General features: G+C 41.9%; 1 protein-coding gene across 2 annotated transcripts; it reads right to left on the bottom strand.

Annotated features, from left to right (window-relative positions):
- Positions 1–1396: 1396 nt before the first annotated feature.
- RPP21 (ribonuclease P/MRP subunit p21) lies at positions 1397–16360 on the bottom strand. 2 transcript variants are annotated; one of them, XM_039341855.1, is made up of 7 exons: positions 16237–16360; positions 15957–16096; positions 13073–13121; positions 10955–11055; positions 9536–9618; positions 6014–6160; positions 1397–3405 (listed from the first exon to the last, which is right to left on the bottom strand). In XM_039341855.1, the coding sequence occupies exons 3-7, from the start codon at positions 13118–13120 to the stop codon at positions 3260–3262; spliced, it is 525 nt and encodes a 174-aa protein (XP_039197789.1). In that variant the 5' UTR covers position 13121; positions 15957–16096; positions 16237–16360; the 3' UTR covers positions 1397–3259. The 2 variants fall into 2 exon arrangements, with proteins under 2 accessions (XP_039197789.1, XP_039197788.1); XM_039341854.1 differs by having other exon boundaries at positions 15957–16063.
- Positions 16361–20738: the final 4378 nt, after the last annotated feature.

Raw genomic sequence — 20738 nt, 5'->3', positions numbered from 1 at the left:
TCTACAACAGTTCATTTAGTAACCTTTTGAAATTATAACGGCACTGAAAAAAAGGTGACTTATGACCAATTTTCACACAATCATTGCAGCATCCTCAAGGTCATGTGATCAAAACTCAGACCCTTGGCAACTGACTCATATTTATGATGGTTGCAGCGTCCCAGGGTCATGTGATCCCCTTTCAGTGTTCTGGAAACATGTGATCCCCCTTTTCAACCTTTTGGGAAGCAAAGTCAATGGGGAAGCCAGATTCACTTAACAATCATGTTGTCAACATAACGATGACAGTGATTCACTTAACAACTGTGGCAAGAAAGGTTGTTAAGTGGGGCAAAACTCATTTAACAAATGTCTCACTTAGCAACAGAAAGTTTGGGCTTTACCAGTGATGGCGAACCTTTTAGAGACCAAGTGCCCAAATTGCAACCCAAAACCCACTTATTTATCACAAAGTGCCAGTGCTGCATCAGCATTGTGGAGCCCTCGGGGTGGGGTGGGGGCGTGGCCCTCTGCGTGGGCATGACTGCAGTGGTCATGGCAGATTGGGTGAGCACGGCTGGGGCCAGGGCGGTGGGGGCCAGTCCCTCACCATCTCCGGGGCATCCCCGGAGGGCCAATGCCGCTTGCTTGCTCACTTCCTGCCGTCGCTTCAAAATGCCACATGCTTGCTACTCTGGCGAATTCTGCTGGGGCAATGGCGCATGTGCCCACAAAGAGGGCTCTGAGTGCCACCTCTGGCACGTGTGCCATAGGTTCGCCACCACTGGGCTATAGAATTGTGGTTGTAAGTCGAGAAATACCTGTATATGTAGGATATTACATATTTAGCAGTAATAACCTTGATTATAGAAAAAGGGAGCGGAATAAGAACTTTTGTACACAAACGGATCTCTTGTTCAACCAACAAATGTACTGGACCTTTTTTTTTTATCTTGTATCGTGTACGAGATCCTTTTTCACACTTAAAAGGTGCAAACATTCAGGACTGCTGAATATAGACTTAGCATCAGCAAAGTGCCTGTAGTGCATTCCAAAATTAGTTAAAATATTATAGAAGGTATAGTAATTAACAGCTGTAATGACAAATAATTAAATAATACATGTCATGAAGCCAAGGTGAAACACATTGCCTGAAAGGAGAACTTACCCAAAGTAGACACTTGAGAGAAGAAACAGCCACAAAAGGGAACAACTGGAGTGCAGAAAAAGAGAAGAATCACAGGGAATGGAGCAAAAAACAACTGACTCAGTTGGACACGTGTCTGAGAAGACATGAGGTCTTGTTGGTGCCAAATAAGTCCAAAAAGAAAAAGGACTTTCCACCACAGGCTGTGGAGGTCCATATAATATAATTGTCAATATCCAGCTCAAGGATCCAAATTAATCACCAGGTTCATTTCATTTCCGAAAATCTTACTGTTTATTGAATACATGGCATGGTACTGTCGAAGCAAAATTCGCTCTGAGGTTTAAAGACACCAGATCAAAGAATTAAACAATAGTCTTTTCGCCCAACCCCCTGCCCTCTCATAGTCCCTGTAAACAATTTCAGTTTGTTATGGGAACTGTCTGCTTCTCTTCCACACCTGCTGCAGTGTCCTTGGAAATGGTTCAGGCTCTCACGGTCTTCAGCAGAATCAAAAAAAGTTTCATTTCTCCATCTAAACACTTCTAAAGCAACACTTCGCCCCCCCCCTTCTAATGGCAGGTTGAAATGAAGAGTCATGTAGCTGCCAAAGTTTCATTCTTGACAATAATAACATTATATGCCGTGCAGCATATAAAGGAAGACAGAACCAAGATGGAACTTGGAAACTTCAGGATTCAGACTTGACTTCTCCCAACAGCCTGGCCGAGCACATTTCATTTATTGGCTTCTGGTCTAAAGAAAGAATTCTCCCTGGATATCCATAACTATCCAGTCCAAGTCAATAAAATTGTTCCCAGTTTCTATGGACGAAGGCAGCGATAACATTGACACAGGAATACAGTGCAAGAACCTTTAGCAGATAAAAGTAAGTGACATCTCAGCCTTGGGAAAGGAGAGAAATAAAAGAAACTCAGAATAATCCCTCGTTGATTCTGTATGGTAGAAGAGACTGCAAAGGGAATTTGGCAGGTGTTCAGCTCTGTTGTTATAGCTGGCAACAAAAGTAGAATTCCAATAATAGTTGACAGGTCTGTTTCCTAACTTTGAAGGGCTGACAGTCTCATAACTTTAAACCAAAGTATACACTTTTAGCTTTAGCACTTCCCCTAAGCGGAAAAGGATAAATTGAACCAACTTGGTAGAAAGCACAATGCAAGTACTGTACACATGTTTTAAAAACAAATTTATTTCCGGTTTCCTGTATTTATCGGGTACACAAAAGTGATATGAGACTGAGACTCTTTCCTTTCTCACCTTTTCACTAAGTTCTTTTGATAGGAACATCAGCAGAGCTTCAGTTCTGAGGGTGCACCTAGACCAGGGGTAGGCAACCTTGGCTCTTTTATGACTCGTGGACTTCAACTCCCAGAATTCCTGAGCCAGCATGGCTCAGCTTGGAAACCTTTCCCCTCAGCATGGCTGGCTCAGGAATTCTGGGAGTTGAAGTCCACGAGTCATAAAAGAGCCAAGGTTGCCTACACCTGGCCTAGCTCAATAGTGCCAGAAGCTGAAATCACAACTGGCAGTATTGGAAAAGAGGCACCCCTCTGGTCACAGAGGTGGAAAAAAGAGCACATTCTTAGCCAGTGATGGTAGAAAAGCCCCACAGTGAGATAGGTGGCAAATAAATTTAACAAACAAACAAACTAACCAACAAATAAAACACAAATAAGCTACACTGAAGAAACTTTCAAGACTAGAGCGTGGGGTGGGCTGCTCTTCTGTCTATCTAGTTGTCATATACAGTGTATATTTATTTATTAAATGACATATGGCTGCCCATCTCACCAGAGGTGAACCAGCATTGTACAGCAAAAAATAGGAAACAATTAACATGTCAAAAACAGTCATCTTAAAACTTAAAAAAAAAGAAAGTAAAACACACAAAAGATTAGATCAGCAAAGATGCCAACTTTATCCTAAAATTAAGGTCACCAAATTCACTGAAGTTCTTCAAGTAGCACGTTGAACTTTTGGAAAGTGTATTCCTTGACTTCCTCTGCCCTGAACGTCGTCTTCCTGATTTCTTCCATCCAAGGCAGGGGATTCATTCCTGGACTACAGCCACTTACTTGCCTGTCTGGAAATGGAACAATCCCAAGGGAGACGTCACTTCCCACTCTTTGCTCCTATTGATTGGGTGCCCACTGTGATCTCCTCGGAGGCAACATGGCTGCACGGACTGGAACTTGGGACTGTTGCCTTTCCCATTTTGGAGGCCTTTTGTGGCTCTTGTGCTGGATTGGGGATCTGGCCTGAAAATGGGAAACAAGGAGAAGGTTTCAAGAAAAGTCTGTGGATGCCAGTTGCTAAATGGCTACTTGCCCTTCTCTTGCCCTAATTCCATGCAAATCGTCCCTTCTCTTTTCCTTTTATAATTCTTCTCTTTCCTCCCAGTTCCAACTCAAACCATTTCCTTGGTGAATCTAGAACAAGGAACCAGAGAGACTGGATGTATCTAGGATTGCCACAAAGAAGAGGGAGTCAAGCTATTTTGCAAGGCACCTGAAGGCAGGACAAGAAGCAACGGGTGAAAACTAAGCAAGGAGAGAAGCAACCTAGAACTAAGGAGAAATGTACTGACAAGTAGAACAATTAACCAGTGGAACAACCTGCCTCCAGAAGCGGTGAATGCTCCAACACCAGAAGTTTTTAAGAAGAGACTTGACAGCCATTTGTCCGAAATGGTATAGGGTTTCCTGCCTGAGCAGGGGGTTGGACTAGATGATCTCCAATGTCCCTTCCAACTTTATTATTATTATTATTATTATTATTATTATTATTATTATTATTATTATTATTATTATTATTATGGCAGGGATAGGCAACCTTGGCTCTTTTATGACTCATGGACTTCAACTCCCAGAATTCTGGGCATTGAAGTCCACGAGTCATAAAAGAGCCAAGGTTGCCTACCCCTGATCTAGGGCTTGTTTACAGCAAAATTATGTTCTTTTTGACAGGATTTTATGGATAATATGGAATGGCTGAATGGCATTTATGCAGACTAGAAATATTAAACGGTGATGTAGGAATAGGAGTTCTGGTTCCTCATCTTACTTTCTTTTCTGTGGCTTAACCTCTCCCATCTGGAAGCACCAACAATTAGTTTCACTAAGGTCAATCTTCTCAGATCTTATTTTAATCCACCTGGAATGTTCTTCTTTGCTTCCCTATTCAACAAAGTTGAACATTATTTTGAGTATTCAGGATTCAAAACCAAACTATCCCCCCCTCCCACTCTCTCCCCACTCTCTCTCTCTCAAGAGAGGGAGAGGGAAATGAAGCAGATGAAAGAAAGAAGAAAGGGTGAAAGGGAAGGAGAACGGATGGAAGAAAAAAATGCTCAGTCCAATTTATCTCCCTTCAGTTCATGGACCAGGGTCTCTGTTCCATTATGTCACGATCTCTAGAGGTTCAAACATTCTACTCTCATATCATTATCACCTTTATTGGCCATTTTCCTAATAGTCCAGTTTCACGATCTTCTAATTCTATCTCTTACAAATGTCAGTGCTCATGAATGTTCATAATTAGCCTTGCAATCATCTCAGCTAACTTGCTTTTGTTGTTGTTATGGTCTTTCAAGACAACTGTGATTGTGTGGACCAGTTTTCTTGGCAACATTTTTGCCTAGTACTTTCTTCCTGGGGTTGAGAGAGAGGGAGGGAGGGTCTGGCCCAAAGTCATCCAGGTGGTTTCCAAGCCTAAAGGGGGACTAGATATCCCCCATTCCTAATCCAGGCCCATTAAGGATTACAGGTAGTCCTCAACCTACAGCAGTTCATTTAGTGACCGTTCAAACTTACAACGGCACTGAAAAATGTGACTTATGACCGTTTTTCGGTTACCACCTTTGCAGCATCCCCAGGATCACGTGATCAAAATTCAGATTGCTCAGCAACTGGTTCATACTTACGACGATTGCTATGTCCCAGGGTCACGTGGTCCCCTTTTGCGGCTTTCTGACAAGCAAAGTCAATGGGGAAGCCAGATTCACTTAACATTACTAACTTATCAGCTCCAGGGGTTCACTTAACAACGGTGGCAAGAAAGATCGTAAAATGGGGCAAAACTCACTTAACAAATGTCTCACTTAACAACAGAAATTTTGGGCTCAATGGTGGTCATAAGTCGAGGACTACCTGTACTGTATCCTAAACTGGCTGTCTTTCGCCATTTGTGCCCTTCAGCAAATAAAATTCAGTATAGTTAGCAAACGCAGTAACAGAGAACGGTGTAATCTTATTCAATAGAAGGAATGGGCCACTTAAGATCAAGCTGCATGTCCTCCCTGTACTTATTTTCTGAATTCCTTTCACACATTTTTGTGTGCGTCACTGTTGACTCATTGCGACCAGACAAGACCTTGCAGTTCTCTTGGAAAAGTTTCTCAGTTTCTTCTCCTGGCTTTCTTCTTCTTCCTAGGCCTGAGAGAGAACTACCGGCCCAAGGTCACTCAGCTGGCTTTGTGCCTCAGGCCAGACAAGAGATCACAGTTTCCCGCTTTCATGTGCTTTAATCATGATACCAAACTGATGCTTTCTTCCAAGCCTAGTTGTTGAAAATCAACCAATAAAATAATAATAATAAATGTCCTAAAATAAATTTCACATTGAGAGAGGAACACTCTGATGTTCCTCCAAACCTAGGATGAATTTTAAAAAGCCTCCCCTCTGTCAACTTTGCCTCAACAGCCTGCTCACCACAACCCTTGCTGTTACAGTTGCGAATAAGATGATACGTTCAGCTCTGAGGTAACTGCGGTTGCTCAAGATGGACCTTCAGGCAAGACGCAAGCGTGGCTTTTTCCTCCATTCCCAGAAGCTCTTCTCTGTCAGAGCCTCCTCTGTATCTGTTTACCTTTGGGGCCTGCACCGGCTGGCGTCTGATTCTCCAGCAATGACTCCGGCTGCTCCGACCACAACTTGTAGCCAGGATTACTGAGGAAACGCTTGCTCAAGCCACAGTTCAGGCACTGCACAACAGTCCAGCGCTGATGACGGCGCTCTATTTGGAAAGTGAAAGAATGAATCACCGGGAATACGGAAAAACAGAAGACTTGCCCTCCCTTCCCGCTACTCCCCAAACATATAGGTAGTCCTTGACTTACAACCATTTGTTTGGTGACTGTTCAATGTTACAAAGGCACTGAAAAAAAGTGTCTTATGACTGTTTTTCACATTATCACAGGGTCACATGATCAAAATCTGGATGCTTGGCAATTGACATGTATTTATGATGGTTGCAGTGTCCCGGGGTCACGTGATCACCTTGTGCCACCTTCTGACAAGCGAAGTCAGATTCACTTAACAATCGGGTTATTAACTTAACAACTGCAGGGATTCAGTTAACAACTGCGGCGAGAAAGGTTATAAAATGGGGAAAAACTCACAACTCTCTTGCTTAGTAAAAGACATTCTGGGCTCAATTGTGGTCGTAAGTCAAGGACTACCTGTAACCATATCACTAGCTCTCCTCAGCAATTTCATTTTATGGATTGTACATCGAAAAGATTGTCTGGTATGGTTCAGAATAGGCATGTGCTATCCCAGGGGTAGGCAACCTTGGCTCTTTTATGACTTGTGGACTTCAGCTCCCAGAATTCCTGAGTCAGCATGGCTGGTTCAGGAATTCTGGGTATTGAAGTCCACAAGTCATGGTTGCCTACCCTTGTGCTCTCTGCAGTCCACAGGCCTCTGGATAACTGGTAATGTGACCCCGCAAGATTGTAAACACTTAAAATTATATGTAATTTATATACATTAAGTATATTATATATTTTATAAGCAGTCCAAGACAATCCCTCTTCACTCAGTGAGCCTCAAACAAGCTGAAAGGCCGGACACATATGGCTTAGAAACAGAATGCAAATAATTTGTTGTAGGTATCGGGTATGGGATGTAAAACGGAGAAAGCTAAGAAAACAAAAATACTGGCTTTGAAGACATGCAAAAATTGGAGAGTTTTCCAACCATCACCTTTTGCAGCATTATCATGCTGTTGAGTTGAAATGTGAGGCCACCAAGGGACCACATGGCTTTGTGGCCACTGGGTGAAAAGAGAGAAAACAAAGTGGGAAATGCAGGTCATCCCCACCCCCAGCTAAGGAGAGCCTCAAGACAATGTAACAATGGAAGTGTAGTCAACCTGGGCAGAAAAGCCAAAAGGAACTATTCTTTGGGTAGCCCAGGAGTTCTCTATTTGGGATCCAAGGATCATTGTCATACACTGGGAGTTAAGGGGACAAAGCTAATATAAATATATAATATAAAGGTGGTGACCCTTTGAAAGCTGTATGCAACGAAATTTCATTTTAATGTATGCCGATTAGTGTACATTCAAAGTGACAATAAAGTTATTATTCTATTCTATTCTATTCTATTCTATTCTATTCTATTCTATTCTATTCTATTCTATTCTATTCTATTCTATTACATGTTCTTCTTTCAATGTCACATGATTATTTGTGTTGTAATTCGCTTTATAAGCTGCAGGGTACTACATTGCAAGTAATACAATAATTTGTGAATGAAGATATGTTCTTAGCTATATGTCGTAACATTTTTCAATTTTTCATTCCCACCCCCAGAAAGCCATGGATATGGCCTTTAAAAGATATTCAGAAGCTTTTACTACAGCTTTGGTTGCTTGGGAGATCAACTCTCTCTCATAGTATCTACAATGTCAATTCAACTGGGCAAGGCTGCCATGCTCTGGGTGCCTTCCATTAAACAAAGTCATATATTGGAATCCCAGCAGTGCACTTCCCGACAGTTAGAACAATTAACCAGTGGAACCACCTGCCTCCAGAAGCGGTGAATGCTCCAACACTGGAAGTTTTTAAGAAGAGACTGGACAGCCATTTGTCCGAAATGGTATAGGGTTTCCTGCCTGAGCAGGAGGTTGGACTTGATGACCTCCAAGGTCCCTTCCAACTTTATTATTATTACTATTATTACTATTACTATTATTATTATTATTGGTTGCACAACCAACGAGATATTTAGACTGGATTTGTCTACCTATCAGGGCCTCCTCAAGGACTTGAGAGAGACACTATTATTAGCCTTCTTTAAGTACTGGGAAAGGAGATAGGTTTAGAAAGACTGGCTCCCCCTTGACTCAGCGGGATAAAGGAGGGGAAGGAGGAGGAACACAAACTTGCAAAAAATCTGCTTGTCATGGTTCCGACAGATGAGACCAGCAGAAATAAGAATTCCGAGGCAATTGCTTTCCTCAATGAACACATTCAATGGCTACATAGTATTGGCACTAACAAAGCTGAAACCAACACTGAAAGTCCCCCCCCCCAAGGTTACAAACGTTGAACTCCCCATCCCTGCAGTATGTTATAAATCACAATCCCCAATTAATTACTTTGGCTGGTACTTTCTAAAGGAAGCTTTAGCCTGCCAAAACTTAGGTAACTTGACCTTGGTTCCCACAGAAAGTTATTGTTAGGTCTAAACTAAGAGAATGTATCTCTCCCCCCTCCCATCACTGTGGCAACCGAAAACGAAGTGAAGATGGCTGCAGCCAAATTCGTTTGAAGGTTGACACTGTTACTATTATCTGTCTCAATAAAATTTAGTGCTTGTCTTCCTGTGGAATCATTTTTCTGAAATGATCTACCTCTCATGGCTGACAATAAAGGATTTTTAAAATTGCTTGATCATCTGCAAAAACTTTGATGATAATCTAGCGGTTTGCAATGGGAAGCACCAGGGGTTCAGCAGAGCTGAGGTGGCTTTTGAGGACAGCACACATATTTTAGAGATTGATTTCACAAAATATGTTTACCTTGAGGATTGAAATTAACCCATTTGTTTTGATTCACACAACCTACTAAACTGGTATTTCACAATACTAAGCCAGACAGCCAACCCATCTCAGACACTTCTCAAATTCTCAAGTTTATTAAGTTGGGCACTAGTTAACCTGTTTAAGCAAGATGGAATCAATCTTAAACCTCTTCTATTTACTTCCGAAGGATGGATCGTATAAAGCCCACTATGAGCTTTCAACTCTTTGGAGGAAGAGGCACTAGTAAAACAGTGTGTACACCCAGAGGCCATGAAAAAATGTGCAGATGCCAACCTGTTCTGTATGAAAAATAGTGCCAGTCAGAATGGATCTGAGATGGAGAAGAAAGATCTCCCAAGGCTCAGTGTCATCTACATATAATCTCCCAAAGAAGCTCAAAGCAAGCCACATCTACAGAGGTCACTAAGCAAACTCTGAGTCTTTCTTCTCCATCTCAACCTTAGCATCCATTTACCCCAAGGGGCAGGGGTGTCAATCATATCAGATTCTAGAGCAAGAATAATACCAAGGAGCACCCAGAAGCCCTGCAAAAGAGGAGGAAAAGAATGCAATACTGACTTCGTTGGCGAACAGTTGAGCTGATTCCAGGAACAAGAAGAGAGAAGCAGGATTTGCAGATGGTCCTTTTCACGGAAGGGTCCCTGCACACAAAATCAAGCGATCAATTAATTTGCAGCACTCAATTACCCTTGTTAACTGAGGACTATATATACTATTTATAACCAGACACTGACAGAGTGTTCATATCAAATTAAGCTATAATGTGGTTTTGGTTAGGGAAGAATCTAATTTTGCCTTAATGGGATATGTGAGCTTCATTGTGGCTCAGTGCAAAACGTGAATCTAGCCAAATGTAACATTTTGGTTAGCAAAGTTGTGCTATAATGAGAGGTATGAACAGAATTACTAAGTTCATAGCCAAAGTGAGATAGCAACCATAAACCACCATCAGCTCTTCTAAATCATTGTTTGCCAACCTCATCCATTTAAAGAGGTATAGACTTCAGTTCCCAGTATCCCAGCATGCAGGCAGGGGAATTCTGGGAGTTGAAGTCCAAATACCCTAAAGTTGCCAGATTGGGAAATACTGATCTAATTCAATCTGGTCAATTTCAGTTTTGACCCATAATGTAAGATTTAGAAAACAATAAAAGAAGAGAGTCAAAAGAAGAGGAATTGAGAAAGGGTTAATAGGGAAAAAGCAATGTGACTTCTATATTGGAGCAGTTAAAGAGCAAAAACTGTATCATATGCCAAAAGTTGACTGAAATCTCAAGGCAGCCATGAATTTATCTGTATGATAATAGTAAAACTAATATTTTTTGTTGTGAATTATGAAGTACAGACAAACCTTTGATCTATTTATTGTGGTCTCATAAACTCCAATCTCCCTCCTAAATATGGATACATTGTTAATAATTACAAAGTGTTCCCCATAAAGAACATAAGAATAAATAAAGCACTAATAAGGCATGTCAGATTAAAAGTAGATTTTTAAGAAAAAAATTGGCAACAAGGAGAAAACAGGTTCAAAAGGTGGGAAGAAAAACGCTCCATTTGTTGCTGGATTGGAAACAATATCTTACCCTAGAAATTAAAGGTTTTATATGCTGCTTGTAATCATCTCCCACAAAAGATGGGTACTCATGTATTCAAGACGGACAGTGAATAATATTTATATGTTACTTATATGTAAGGGTGTAGGTCTATAGTCCAGAATTCCTAAGCCAGCCATGCTGAGAGGAAAGGGAGAAGTTTCCAAGCTGAGCCATGCTGGCTCAGGAATTCTGGGAATTGAAGTCCACCAGTCATAAAAGAGCCAAGGTTGCCTACCCGGCCTATACATATATTGTATATAGTATGTTTTAAATGTGTGTTAAGTATGTGTACACTTTGAGAGGAAGCAACTAAATTTCATTTTTAATGTGTGCCATTGTGCCCACAGGAAAAAAATGACAATAAAGGTTATCTACTCACTGTCTTAGGACGAGCCGTCGGCTAATGTTGTTTTGGGTTTGACAGTAGAAACGAGCCAACTCTTGGTTATCTGGGTTTTGGGCAAGCACACAATGCGCTGCCTGTGTAAGAAAGAGAAATATCCTTACCACTCCCAGAGATATCTAGACATCCTATACACTCTGGTTGCCTCATAACAAAGGGATCTTACGGAGAATCAATCTGATCCTATTAAGGCTTTGATTGTAAAACATGTAAAGAATCTTAGCACATCTTAAAAGCTACATCAATTTTTGGGGGTCAGAACTCGAGTAGCATAATATGATCACTAAAGTAAGGAGGTATCTTATTTTACTATAGGACATTTAGTGGCCAGATCTTGAAAGAACATGTCTTTAAGAAGGACTTTGTTGTTTCTTACTACTTGTGGCTCATTCTTGGTGATTCCCACTTTAGGGAGGCTGACATTATGACTTTTGTATTGTGGGCAATCTCCCTTGAAAGTCAAATGAGCCCCATAATTCAGGGATCCCCAACTCCCAGCCCCGTGTGGAACCATTAGGAACCAGACCCCAAAAACGGTGGGTGAGTGAGGCACGCATACAGCTGTATTTGCCGAAGGGGCGGGAGAGCACACACATGAACCCACATTTGTGCAAGTGGCAAGTGAGCGGGTGCACGCTCACGAAACCATCCCTTCTCTTTCCCTGCTGCCGGTGCTGCCAGGACACAGAGCCGGGAAGATTGGGGACCGCTGTCATAGTTGATTGTTTTCCAAAGCAAGTAAAGATATAGTACTTCCTTTCTGTGGTTGATTGTACAGCTATCAGAATCTTACAATAATATTCTGGTTTATTGGCTGGAAAATTCTAGGAGTTGAAGTCCACACATTTTCAAGCTGCCAAGGTCTATAGCAGGGGCGTCAAACTGCCAACCTGTGGGCCGGATGCGTCACGTGGAAGCCGCGCCCACCCCAGCTCCGGCAAGGGGAAAAAAGTCACGGTACATCGCAACACGTCACGTGACATGGCAAGTTTGACACCCCTGGTCTATATAGGATCATTATGTGAAAACAGGATCAAATTTGTCATGGAGGGGGAGGAGGGAGAAGTTGGAAAACAAATTTAGGGTTGTGAAGAATCCAGGAAAAAATACTCCACTACAATCCTATAGAACAGATGTCCCCAATCTTTTGGGCACCAGGGACTGGTTTTGTGAAAAGAAGTTTTTCCCCGGACCAGAGGGGGCGTGGTTTTGTGTGCTGCTTGCATCTTGCAGATGGGTCTTTGCTTATTGGTGAGGACTAGTTGCCAGCATGCCGCAACACGATACCGGCCCACGGACTAGGGGTTGGGGACCCCTGCTATAGAATCTTGCCAACTGCTCCATTCTTAACCTCTCCTCCCTCTTGGTCATATGACCAAATCCGATACAGATCCAGTCCACTCTGTGCTTTCCAGTTTATTTTTATATATATATATATATATATATATATATATATATATATATATATACACACACACACACACACACACATACACACACACACATATATATATATACACACACACACACACACATACATACATACAGGAGCGTTTCCAGTTTTATATATATATATATATATATATATATATATATATATATATATATATATATATATATACACACACACACATACATACATACATACATACACAGGAGTGTTCACCAGGAACATATAGAGAGCCCAAGCAACTAATGCACAATTAGTTAAATAGGCACATGCCCTGATTTAACTCTGGGAGAATATGCACATGTGCAAACACATGTAGATGTACCACATTACAAGAGTAGGAACGTAGATGTGCATACAAACATGAGCAATTGTATTACAGAAAAAAATAGATGCTTCCTATAGGTGCTGTTGGGAAAGAGGTTGGAAAAAATTCCAGAAACCATGCTGTGCATGTTGTCTCTACATTGCTTTTAAAGGAACTGTCTTTCTGATTGTACCCAAGAGAAAAACATGCATTTGACATGCATTTGTAAGCAAACTGGAAACTGAGACATAGCTAAGGGTCACTTCCCACTACACCCCCCCCCCCTGTTTTAAACAGCCTAGTAAAATTAATTCTTATGCTGGGAAATTCTTCTCACCTGATAGAGGAAATTCAGTCTCTGAAACGCTTCTTTGTCCTTTATCATGCTGATAAAAACAATGAAATGATAAAGGTATCTTAAATTATTTAAGTGACAAAACAACTGACAGCATGCAAAAAAGGGTTATGATCAACAACAGTACCTCTTTAAAAAAGCTTTGCTTATATGGATTGGAGTTTTAGAGTTGGAGGGATATCACAATATATGAGGGCCCAATCTTTTTGATCCAGTGGGCATATTACAGGGGCTTAGTTGTCACAGGGGGCTCTGTCATTCACAGCACTACAGTCAGGGTGTCCACTCTCAAAACGCTAATTAAACTAAGTATCACTTGGTTGAGTTGGACAGCTATAGACACTGAATGAATAAATACAAATAAATGAACCAGAAAGTACAACAGGGGGACTGTCCCATATCAATAGCACTTACTTATGTACAGTACTCTCTAAGTGGTTTCCAGAGACAGCCTATTGTCCCCCAATAATCTGGACACTCATTTTACTGACCTTGGAAGGATGGGAGATTGAGTCAACCTTGAGCCAGTGAGGATTCCAAGCTGTGGGCTGAGTTTGCCTGCAATACTGCATTCTAACCACTGCGACACATGGTTCCACCTTTTTTTTTTTTTTAGGTCCCAAGAACATTTACTATCTGTCCAGATCAATCTTCCTTTTTTATGGGCAGACACATTTACTAAGGCTACCAAATCAGGGCTGTAAAACTTTAGATAACCACTCTCAAATATTTCAGAGTTTTCTGTATGCACCATGTAGCTATCTAGGTTTGACAATTTTGTTTATTGATTTCTGAGATTTATCCCCATCTTAATCCTTAATAGACTTTATGCAATTACAGAATATAATAGAAATAAGACAATAGTAACAAATACATCCTAGAGCACGGAGAGTGGAGAGAAGGAGGGAACAATGCAGGCTCAACTACTCGGGATGAGAGCGTCCCGCCCCACTCAAGGCACACCTGGAGAATGAGATTTAAAGAGATACTGTGGGGAGAGGCATTTGTCAGGAACAAACGCTGATTCCTTGGAGTTTTGTGTGTGTTGTTGCTGATCTCTTGTTCTGTGACTTCTGCTTGGAAACCCGCAAACTCTGACCATTGGACTGGTCATTGCTTGGATGTTTATAGATCTCGGACTGTATTTTGGCTTCCCTTTTGAAACTGCTCAGGCAAGCATGTATTCACACAGACTCATTAGATTTATGATGTATGTATCATTTCCTTGTTATCTCCGTGGCCTTGAGTAAATACCTCTCATAATCAGATTGTATGTGAAACTACTTGCAGCCAGAGGTGGCTGAAGGTGTCTGTGTCTTCCTGTGTTTGAAGGCTTGCCAGAAACATGGGAGCATTTGGGGAAAATTTGGAGCAATTAAAGGGCAGTTGAATCGCCAGCTGACTGCATTGCCTCTGTGCTGTGCCCTGGGTCATCACACAATGGGTCTGGAAGCTAAACCATATGATGAACACTTAAGGAACTAGGCATGTTTAGCCTAAAGAGAAAGCTTAGGACAGGGGTGTCAAACTGCCGGCCCGCAGGCTGGATGCATCATCTGGAAGGTGCACCCACCCCATTGAAGGGGTGACGTCGCGGGTTTGACATGTCTGGCTTAGGATGATATGATAGCTATCTTTCAATACTTGAAGGGTTCTCACAGGGATGAAGGGGTTGATTTATTATCCAAAGCATCCGAGAACAGGACAAGAAGCAATGGGTCGCAGCTTATCAGAGGGAAGTCCAACTTGGAACTAAGGCGAAATTTCCTGACAATGAGAATAATTAGTCAGTGGCACAGCTTACCTACTGGAGCTGTGGGTACTCCATTGCTGGAGGTTTTCAAGAAAAGACTGGACAACCATTTGTCCAGGATGGAATAAGAACTCCTGCCTTGGGGCAGAGGGTTGTATTAGAAGACCTCCACGGTCCCTTTCAGCCCTACGATTCTAGGATTGAATGATTGACAGACAGATCTGTTTAGGAAATCTTAATAATAATAATGTTGGAAGGGACCTTGGAAGTCATCTAGTCTAACCCCCTGTTCAGAATAGGAAACTCTACACCATTTCAGACAAATGGCTGTCCAGTCTCTTCTTGAAAACTTCCAGTGTTGGAGCATTCATAGCTTCTGGAGGCAGGTTGTTCCACTGGTTAATTGTTCTAACTGTCAGGAAGTTTCTCCTTAGTTCTAGGTTGCTTCTCTCTTTGGTTAGTTTCCATCTATTGCTTCTTGTCCTGCCTTCAGGTGCTTTGGAGAATAGCTTGATTCCCTCTTCTTTGTGGCAGCCCCTGAGATCTTAGTCTCTTTGATACCATGTAGGGCTTTAAAAGTAGCTCCCAGCACCTCAAATTGCACTTTGAAACACATTTCTAACAAGTGCAACATCTCCAGCAATGGTGCATATATGTCAGAAGCATGAATGACTCATTCATTCAACCTCAGCAACTTTAAGATATGTGGATTTCAATTCCCACAATTGCCCTCAGCCAGCATGAGAAACAGGGTATCATTTTGTTTCTCTCAGTTCCCCCTTCCCTAAATTTGGAATAGCAAAATTAAAGGATGCTACAACTTTTTTTTCCTAATGAATTGTTACAATCCATTAACTCTTAATTTTGAAGAGAGGGGACAGAAAAAAAAAGTCAAGTAGAGCCAGTGCTACAATGCAGCTTGATTCTCCTAAAAGGGATCTGAGATGTGCAAGAGCACATAGGTCTTGCCACTTATAGGCCTTCTTCACAATACTGTTTTGGCCCTTCTTACTTATATTGCATCCATCCAATGCCATTTCCTTAGCCCTATAGAATAGATAATGTGGGTATCAAACGGCTATGAATTCAAATCATTCGCTTTCATTCACTCACCTGTGTAACCTGGAGACCAGCTTTCTTCTTCTTTTGTTTTGCTAAAGAAGCACAACCTTTTTTAGTAGACAGAGGATGAACTCTTGACCGTGGAAAGAGGAAAGAATCTGATAGTCACAGAAACAAAACAAAGCGAACCCCTGTAAGAAATTGGGGGTTAAATTTTCTGCATTCCTGCATACTCCATAAAAATAAAAAAACAACAACAGAGGATACAAGGCTATTATTATTATTATTCCTTCCTTGGGCTTAGCCCTTGATGACCCATATCCAACTTTACCCCTGTCGTCTGATTGCACTGGTCCAAGCTGATTAAAGTGCCATAGAACCGGCTTCCTAATTCCGCGCGCAGAGTCTCTCCAAGTCCGTCGCTCGAAGCTACCGGAGTGCATCTTTTTTCCGGTTTCGTGGCACAAAGGCTTCTGGGAAATGTAGTGCCTTTTGATTCCATGGAATTGAACTACAACAGGGAGGTAGCGTTCGGGTTCGAAATAGGAAAGTGGCTTGGGGGGGTGTCGTCGTAGCTGCGCATGCCCCGTAGTTTTCCCCGTAGGAAAAATGTGTTCTGCTAACTTAACGTAGAGATTATTGCTCTAGCGTGGGTCTGGCGTGAATGCCCAGATAAGGGAATCTTTTTTTTTTTTTAAAAAAGAACCCTCTACTCTTTCCCCTTCGGCTCTGAATTTTGCAGGGGAACATCTACGGGTAAAGTGGGCCGAAACCTGCAGAACGCCCCCTTGCGTACGAATTAAGAAACTCGAATGCATTAATTAAGTCTGGCTCGTGCGAGTGTGCCTTCGACTCGGTGTTGACTCCTAGTGACAGCCTGGAGATGTCCCTGCAGATTTCTTAACAAGGTTTCAGGACTAGTTTGCCATTGCCTCCTTCCTAGGGCGAAGAGAGCACGACTGGCTCAAGATTACACTGCTTGGCTTGTGCCCAAGGCAGGACTAGAACATGGTTTCATGGTTTCTGTGAGGGTGCCTTGATCATTACACCAAATTGGCTCTCTGAAATAGGTTACTAGCACTCAAAATAATTGCTTAGCGTTGCATGCCTATTCCATACCACTTGACTGATTATGTGCCATTAAGTTATTTTCAACTATAGTGACCACATAGATTTCTTCATGAGGTTCTGTCCCTAACTTGTTTCAAGTCTTCCAAGGAGACATTCATCACCACTGTAGCTGACTCTTATGTTCATATTAGTAAAGTTGGAAGGGACCTTGGAGGTCATCTAGTCCAACCCCCTGCTCGGGCAGGAAACCCTACACCATTTCGGACAAGTGGCTGCCCAGTCTCTTCTTAAAAACTTCCAGTGTTGGAGCATTTACTGCTTCTGGAGGCAAGCTGTTCCACTGATTAATTGTTCTCACTGTCAGGAAGTTTCTCCTTAGTTCTAGGTTGCTTCTCTCCTTGATTAGTTTCCACCCGTTGCTTCTTGTCCTGCCTTCATGTGCTTTGGAAAATAGCTTAATTCCCTCTTCTTTATGGCAGCCCCTGAGATATTGGAATACTGCTATCATGTCCCCCCTTGTCCGTCTCTTCGTTAAACTAGACATACCCAATTCTAGCAACCGTTCCTTATATGTTTTAGCCTCCAGTCCCCTAATCATTTTTGTTGCTCTTCTCTGTACTCTTTCTAGAGTCTCAACATCTTTTTTGCATCGTGGTGACCAAAACTGGATGCAGTATTCCAAGTGTGGCCTTAACCAAGGCATTGAAGAGTGGTATTAATACTTCACGTGATCTTGATTCTATCCCTCTGTTAATGCAGCCTAGCACTGTGTTGGCCTTTTTGGCAGCTGCAGCACACTGCTGGCTCATATTTAGGTGATTGTCTACTAGGACTCCGAGGTCCTCTCACAGTTACTACTATTGAGCATGGTGCCACCTATGCTGTACTTGTGCATTTGGTTTTTCTTGCCTAAATGTAGAACCTTGCTTTTTTCACCATTGAATTTCATTTTGTTAGTTAGTGCCCAGTGTTCAAGTCTGTCCAGATCCTTCTGTATCTTAAGCCTGTCTTCTGGAGTGTTGGCTATTCCTGCCAGCTTGGTGTCGTCTGCAAATTTGATGAGTTCCCCATCTATCCCTTCATCCAAATCGTTGATGAAGATGTTGAAGAGTACTGGGCCCAGAACAGAGCCCTGGAGCACCCCACTACACACTTCCCTCCATATAGATGCAGTTCCATTGAGGACCACTCGCTGAGTACAGCCGGTCAGCCAGCTATGGATCCATCTGGTGGTGGTTCTGTCTACCCCACATTTTTCTATCTTGTCAAGTAGTAGGTTGTGATCTACTTTATCAAATGCCTTACTGAAGTCCAAGTAAATTATGTCCACAGCATTCCTCTGATCCACTAATTTTGTCACTTGGTCAAAGAATGCAATAAGATTTGTCTGGCATGATCTATTTTTGACAAACCCATGTTGGCTTTTAGTAATGACTTTGTTTGCCTCTAGGTGTTCGTTGATTCGTTGTTTGATTATCTTTTCCAGGATCTTCCCAGGTATTGAGGTCAGGCTGATAGGTCTGTAATTTCCTGGATCCATTTTTTTTCCTTTTTTGAGGATGGGAACTACATCAGCTCTTTTCCAGTCCTCTGGTAGTTCCCCTGTGTTCCAGGATCTTTGAAAAATATAGTTCAGTGGCTCCGATATCACATCTGCCAGTTCCTTGAGAACTCTGGGATGTAATCCATCTGGTCCTGGCGATTTGAACTCATCTAGGCTGGACAGGTGCTCACTAACCATTTTCTTGCCTATCTTAATTTGTGTTTCTGTTTTGTTTTTTATGGCACTATTTTTGATAGGTTGGTCTGTTTTTTCCCTTTGTGTAAAGACAGATGCAAAAAATGAGTTAAATAGTTCTGCTTTCTCCCTGTTGCTTGTCACCTTCTTGCCACTTCCACCCACTAATGGACCAATCATTTCCTTCACTTTTTTCTTGTTTTTTACATGTTGAAAGAAGCTTTTTTTGTTATTTTTGACTTTGGTCGCAAGCCTTAGTTCATTTTGAGCCTTGGCTTTCTTCACTTCATCTTTGCAGGCTCGGGCTATTTGCTGATATTCTGACTTAGTTATGTTCCCCTCTTTCCACTTTCTATACTTGTCCTTTTTATCTTTCAATTTGTCAGAGAGTTCTTTATGCAGCCATGCTGGTTTCTTTTGGAGCTGTTGTTTTTCCTCTTTGTTGGTATTGTGCTAGACTGTGCTTTTATTATCTCATTTTTCAAAATTTCCCAAGCTTCTTGAGTTGTTTTCCCCTTGAGGATTCTCATCCATGGAATCCTTCCCAAGCCCTCTCTAAGTTTATTGAAATTAGCTCTCTTGAAGTCCAAGACTCTAGTTTGACTGTGTTCTATTGGTTGTGCTTCTATAATGTTGAATTCTAATATTGCATGATCACTTCCTCCCAGGGTTCCTATGGCTTCAACACCGTCTATCATTTCATCTCTGTTAGTGAGAATTAGATCCAAAATGGCTAATCCCCTAGTTCCCTTCTCTACTTTTTGGGAGACAAAGTTGTCTGCTAGGTTTGCCAGGAACCTGTTTGATCTTCCACTTGGTGCGGAGTTTGTCTCCCAGTTGATGTCAGGGTAGTTAAAGTCCCCCATTACTATTGTGATGTGCTTCCTACATACCTTAGTTAGCTGACTAGCAAAAAGTTCATCTATTTCCTCTGTTTGGTTGGGTGGTCTGTAGTATACACCTATGGCAATGTCATTTCCCCTCCCTTTTATATTGACCCAAATGCATTCAAGTCAAAATGACTCCGTTCATTTGCTGCTGGTCATCGTTTCCTTCCACCTTCCCAGTGTTAGAGCTGTTTCCAGAGGCATGGCTCTTGCCATCATGTGTCCAATGTAGGATAATTTGGGCAGATCATTTGGTCCTCAAGTGAGAACTCCCGGTTGATTTGTTTGATGATCCATTGGTTACAGCCGCTTGTCTGGAATAGTATATAGGTTCTCTTGCTTGAGCAGGGGGTTGGACTAGAAGACCTCTAGGGTCCCTTCCAACTCTGTTATTCTGTTTCTTTTCCTGGCTGTCTTCTTCAAAATAAAGTTCAAAGGTATCGATACTTTTTTAATCCTGTTTCTTTAAACTCCAGCTTCTGTTTCTATATAGAGTGTCACAGGGAACATCATAATCTAACAATCAACTAAATAAACAAATTTGCTTATGTAAAGAGTTTTTAAAAAATCAATTTACTTGCCATTGACCTGGCTGATGGTAAACATTAATATCATGGGAGGAGATCCAACTGAGTATATCTTGGCTGTACACTTGCCAAATGCTTAGCTGTACACATGCTTGGCTGTACCTGCATTTATCAGGTACCACTTTCTCTCACCAGTAAGCAACAGTTTTTTTGCTGAAGGCATATTACAAACTGAAGCCTCCGATGTCCATGGGCTGGGGGAAGCCTGAGGATAGCAAGGCCAGAGGACAAACTAAGAAGAGTTTGGGCTCTGCAGGATGCAATCTGAGTTGGTTACCGGGAACAGAGTTTTAGCCTTTCAAACTTTCAGACACATGCTGGAGCCCATCCTTAGGGAATTCCTGTCTCTCCACTATGTGCATTCAGAGAAAAAGAAGTTCCCTGCGAATGGGCTCCATCATGTGTCTGAAAGCTCGGAGGACTATAATTCTAGTTCCAGTGACCAGTTCAGATTGGATCCTGCAACGTTATCCTGACATTCATTGGTGGGCTTGAACTCTGCCAGCAATAACAATGAACCCTGTCTGGGACTTGGCTCAAGGTCCAAAAG

This window comes from Crotalus tigris, unplaced genomic scaffold, assembly GCF_016545835.1.
Source record: "Crotalus tigris isolate CLP2741 ecotype Arizona unplaced genomic scaffold, ASM1654583v1 scf7180000017773.841730, whole genome shotgun sequence".
Lineage (NCBI taxonomy): Eukaryota > Metazoa > Chordata > Lepidosauria > Squamata > Viperidae > Crotalus > Crotalus tigris.
Note: the sequence above shows the minus strand (reverse complement) of the source record. Positions and strands in the feature narration are given on the sequence as shown.